This window comes from Hylobates moloch, unplaced genomic scaffold (genome assembly GCF_009828535.3).
Source record: "Hylobates moloch isolate HMO894 unplaced genomic scaffold, HMol_V3 SCAFFOLD_1, whole genome shotgun sequence".
NCBI classification, from domain to species: Eukaryota; Metazoa; Chordata; class Mammalia; order Primates; family Hylobatidae; genus Hylobates; species Hylobates moloch.
The window spans coordinates 34,930,769-34,936,189 of record NW_026652276.1 but is presented as its reverse complement, the minus strand read 5'-3'; the positions used below and the strand labels follow the sequence as shown (position 1 = coordinate 34,936,189).

The following is a 5,421-nucleotide window of genomic DNA, read 5'->3' as shown; positions in this document are numbered from 1 at the left end:
TGCCATCACTGGCGTGTGCGTGCATTCATGCTGGAGGCTGCTACATAAAGGAAAAGAACCAACAGAATTCAGGGTGTCTAAAAGTTTCATCTAGTGCACTGACTGGAGGCGCTACAGTTTAATACAGCTGAGGTTCAAGGTCCCTCACACATCCTTCATCCAGGAAGGATACACCACACATTCAAATATAATCCCACGGTACGCCCTGATGGACTGGCCACAAAATGCACTCAAATGCAGTAGAGAACTACGAGATTGTCAGCAAGCAGTGCTCCAGAAATTCTTTTTAAGTCATGTCTAGTTTTAAATCTTTGGAATAAAACTGATTTTAATACCCTCCAACTAACATACATATAATTGCCTCCGGCAAATGGACAGATTTTATGTGTGTGTGTGTGTGTGTGTGTTAACGGGTGTTGTTTCTTTTTTTTTTTTCGTTTTGTATTATTTTGTTTTTTTGTTTTTTTTTGTTTTTTGTTTTTTTTGGTCTAAATAGAAAAAAGGAAAAGGAGAAAGTAAATTCTTAGGGCCAGACCTCGAAATGCCCCAAGTGTCCAATTGGCAGCTACAGCATTTGTGAGGAGGTTCCTTTGCCCTCAGACGAGTAGTTTCAACATTTCAGTGAAAACAAAGGTTGCAGAAAGCTGAAAAGCCAGATCTTGAAGGTTGCTGTCATATATGTGTTTGTGTTTCTTATATTATTATTTTCTTTTGACTTCAGTTTTGCATCCCAAATATGTATGGGGTGGCATTTTAACAGTCAATGAGTCAAACAGTCAGAGGAGGACAGGAGGGGAGCCAGCTGGTAGGAGGGAGCAGCAACCGTGTGTGGACCAAGCGCCATTTTTGTTTTATAGACGTGTCTTGAAGGGATGGTCCCAGAATATACAAAATATACAATCTGTCCTAATAACCACCCCGCTTGCTTGCATAGGCCATTTGATGGTCCTAAAGGCAGTCTTTGGAGTTGAGGCCAGTGCCAGCTAGCTAGGAATGCGGGTAGATAGAGACCACTATTAGATGTGTGTGTGTGGTATGACAAATAAGGACTGTAGACTCCTTTGGAGTCAGCTTGCAGAGTAAATGTGAGGCCTCTGTTAATCCTGGGGGTTCTAGGTCACAAGTCATGGTGGGCCTAGCCAAAAAAAAAAACAAAGAAAGAAACGTTTCTCTCCTTTTAGACAGCCCATGAGAAACACCTCAACCTTTTCCTTAAGTGTCAACCCTTCGCTCCCACAATGGCGTTTTAAATCGTGTATTGTAACAAGTAGGGGAATGGGAGCTCGGTGGGCATGACAGAGAAGATAGGATGATCTTTTGTGAAGCCACTAGACTTGGGAGGCATCCTCAGTTTTCCCCACTCCTGGAAAGAGTGATATTTTTGGCTTTTTGTCAGGTCATAAACCAGAGTTAAATTAAATACGCAGCTGCCCTCTGAGACTAGCGACATCTATGCTGTAACTGGTTATGGGGTAGCAATGACACACAGCACAACGGTTGATCACTATGAGCTGAGGTCATCATGCCTCAAGGAGGATGAGAGAACTGTGATGTCCCATCTGATTGGCTGCTTCGAGAGCTGGACATCCAGGTGCCGAGAGAGTCCTGGAGAGGTTTAGTCCATGGAGAAAAGATAAAACATTTAAGCTTCCAAATAAGCTTTTCAAGTTTTCATTAGCAAAAACGGAGAGATTAAAAAGAAAAAATCTAGCACTGGCAATAAGGTGAGGCTCAAGGGATATACTGTGATTTATCATCAAGGACTTTATTCTCTTGGCCACTCTGCAGTCATGCTAGAAGTTTCCAGAATCCCTAGTGCATATGGTGTGCAAAAGTCAAAAAGTAAGAAAACTCCTCCCTTGAGAGTGAAGTCTACAGAAATGCAGGCCAGAAAGGTGTAAGGTGTTATTCCAGAGTCTGCCGCCGCTAAGGCCGTTGGGATCGACGCGAAAGATCTCAATAGTACTAAGAACCAAAACCAGTCAACAGTTCTGTGAGGAAGTCTCACGCACGGAATAGTAGGACTTTTCACACACAAAGGACAAATAAACCAAGAGTTAATTTTGGCTACCAAACTGCAATTTGGTTTTCTAGGTCATTTTCCCCCAACTATTTAAAAAGAAACATTAGTGCTACACATATGCAACTTTAAGATGCTGGATTCTCCTATCAAGTTGCACTGAGAAGCAAGTTAAATAAGCCCCTCGGACTGCCATCCACCTGCAAAGACGTCACATTCATTTTCTTTGATTTCCATTGGCAACAGTGGGAAATAATTCCAATAGTGCTGAAGTAAGCAGCCAGTCTGCCTTGCTGAGTTCACCTGGTTTCCTTCTTCATCTTCTTCCATCTGGCTAGGGCAAGGCATAAAGAATAGACGTATATATTTTAAATATAGTTGAGTGCATGACAGTGTGTATGTGTGTGGGTCTGTGCGTGTATGTATATGTGTGTGTGTGTGTACAGAGGTTTATAAGTGAGAACTTTCTTCTGCGAGGCAATGGGTCCCCGCCTGAAGTCCAGCCCCCTGCCTCACGGCGTTTCCTTTAGACACTAGCCGATGCCACGGCAACTCTGGCCTTTCGGTTTTTTAGATATGTCTCTTCATGTGGAGGGCAAGATGGTCAGACCTGGAAAAACACCTAGGAGATATAAACAACAAGGATGTTAGAGAGCTCCCAGCAAACAGCTTGACTTGCATCACTCCTTAGGAAATGATTTCCCTTACTTTAAACAGAGACAGTGCACATGCATTGAGAAACAGGGCCATGTGTTGGGAAGGTAAGTTTGAGGGGCAAAATGCTTGGGTTTAAATCCCATCTCTTCCAATAGCTGTGTGACTCTGAGCACATTAACCTCTCTGTACTTTAATTCCTCCTCAGTAGAGTGGGGATAATTATAGCATTTACCTCATAGGTGGGTTGTGAGGATTAAATGAGATGATCTAGGCAAGGTACTTAGAATACCGCCTGGCACACTGTAGGATCTCAGTGCATGTTAACTGTTACGATCATAATTGTGATTATTAAAGAAGAGAAGAATGGGAAAGTGCTTTTGAAACCTGTGTCATGCCTGCATACTGCAAATATAATAAAGAATAATTAGTCTGTATCATAGAAGGGTGGAACTTTGAAATTTCAACACCCAGATTTCAATCCTAAACTTTACAATGAAAGCCTAGAAATACTGCTTGTGATACTACTTATAGGCTTATCAGACACTCCATATTCAACTCAAAAAAAAAAAAAAAAGGATGAACTAGGGTACTCACAGTTATTGAGTATGTTACTATATGTAGGCCCTACGCTAAGGGTTTTCCCAATATCACGCCAACCTCATCAACCCTCCATGGTAAGTATTCTCACCCTTTGTGTGTGTGTGTTGGGGGCAGAAAGGAGGGGGGTGAAGGAAACTGAGGCTAAGGTGTTTTTTAGAACCTAAGGCCCATAACTGAGTGTCTTCTTCATGTCAGAGTGGATCCAGTGGTCATCTTCTTTCCTCTTTCCTCTAACACCAGCTATTTGATATGCTCTTGGGTAGCAACCCTTCTGCATTCTCATTTGTGTGAGGCTGAAGTTGTGGCCACAGTACTCTGCTAAGCAACAGCCATGTGACCTGTAAAGGCCAATGAGAACCAGCCCTGGGACATCTGCTGAAATTATTGGAAGAGAGAAGCTCTCTTTCCACTGGGATCCTGGAATGACTGGTGTCTATATTGCCATTGTGGGAAAGAGTTGGCTTGAGAATGAAGTCAACAGAGAAAAAGGGGATCTGGGGGATAGAAAGAGTCCTGATGATAATATCAGAGAAGCTGGATCCAGTGAAGCCTAAAGACAAATCTAATTCTGTTCTTCTTAGTTACCTGAGCACATAAATACCCTTGGAGGCTAACTGCAGTCTAAGTCAGGTTTCTGTATGTTATAACTAATAGTATGGGTGTTTCCAAATCCCTGCAGGCTTCAATCTCAGGTTCTGAATGAAATCCCAGTGAAGTCAGCCTACATGACAGCAGTCATTCTGAGCTCTGAGTGTATGCTTTCTCCCTGGATCATTCGCCTGAAACTAGCTGCTTTCTAACCTATGAGAAAGTTCCCAGGCTCCCTGAAGCCTGAGACATCCCTACAGTCCAAAACTCCTGTCAGAATGTTAGCAAGCTACACTGTTCAGGTTAGCAGGGTTTCCTGTTCAGGGCAGGATTTCCCTATGTTTGTTCATTCTTAAAACAAACAAAAAATATCCACCCTTTCCCTTGACTACAACATTCTCCACACCCCCTATTTGTGTCCATTCCTTAAATAGGTACATGTGTAGGATAGAACTCCAAGGGAATGAAGTGAAATGGGACAAGGGTAAAACAAAAACCACATAAAAATGGGAAAAGTACAACAGAAAACAATCTAATCCAATAACATGCTGCATAATAACAATTCCAATTATACCCACTTACTTCCAGCCCTGACTTTGTGTGAGGAATATACTTAGATAATCCCTTAGAGATGCCTCTAAAGGGGGTTTGGTTTGCTATACAACAGTGTCACTAAGTTTTCTTTAAAAACTAGTACTCCATGTCACTGGTACACAGAAAAATCAATATAGCCTGCAGGGAATTTAGCATCTAACTGGCATAACTCATGTCCTGAGGGTACAACTCAGTATTTCCCACTGCCTGTTCTCTTTCCCTCTCTCCCTCTCTTCCTCCCTGCCTTCTTTCTTCCTTCTTTTTCTCTCTTTCATTCCTTCTTTTATCCCAACAACCTGGAGAAAGAAGATCCAAGTTGGGACATTGTGTTTGTAGGTATTTCTTTTTTAAATGTAACATCCTTATAAGATCCCTATAAAGAAGGTACCATTCTTTTTTTTAAATTTTTTAGGTTTTAGGGTACATGTGCACAATGTGCAGGTTTGTTACATATGTATCCATGTGCCATGTTGATTTCCTGTACCCATTAACTCGTCATTTAGCATTAGGTATATCTCCTAATGCTGTCCCTCCCCCCTCCCCCCACCCCACAACAGTCCCCAGAGTGTGATGCTCCCCTTCCTGTGACCATGAGTTCTCATTGTTCAATTCCCACCTACGAGTGAGAACATGCGGTGTTTGGTTTTTTGTCCTTGCGATAGTTTACTGAGAATGATGTTTTCCAGTTTCATCCATGTCCCTACAAAGGACACGAACTTATCATTTTTTATGGCTGCACAGTATTCCATAGTGTATATGTGCCACATTTTCTTAATCCAGTCTATTGTTGTTGGACATTTGGGTTGGTTCCAGCTCTTTGCTATTGTGAATAGTGCCGCAATAAACATATGTGTGCATGTGTCTTTATAGCAGCATGATTTATAGTCCTTTGGGTAGATACCCAGTAATGGGATGGCTGGGTCAAATGGTATTTCTAGTTCTAGATCCCCGAGGAATCGCCA

General features: G+C 42.2%; 1 protein-coding gene across 7 annotated transcripts in view; it reads right to left on the bottom strand.

The window, feature by feature from the left end:
* Positions 1 to 444: 444 nt before the first annotated feature.
* The window catches only part of KLF7 (KLF transcription factor 7), a 94,824-nt gene continuing 89,847 nt past the window's right edge, over positions 445 to 5,421 (bottom strand). For all 7 annotated transcript variants that reach the window (XM_058439199.1, XM_058439201.1, XM_032754754.2 and 4 more), the window contains one exon: positions 445 to 2,642. In XM_058439199.1, coding sequence (XP_058295182.1) covers positions 2,591 to 2,642 — 52 coding nt within the window. In that variant the 3' untranslated portion in view covers positions 445 to 2,590. The remainder of the gene's footprint in view (positions 2,643 to 5,421) is intronic.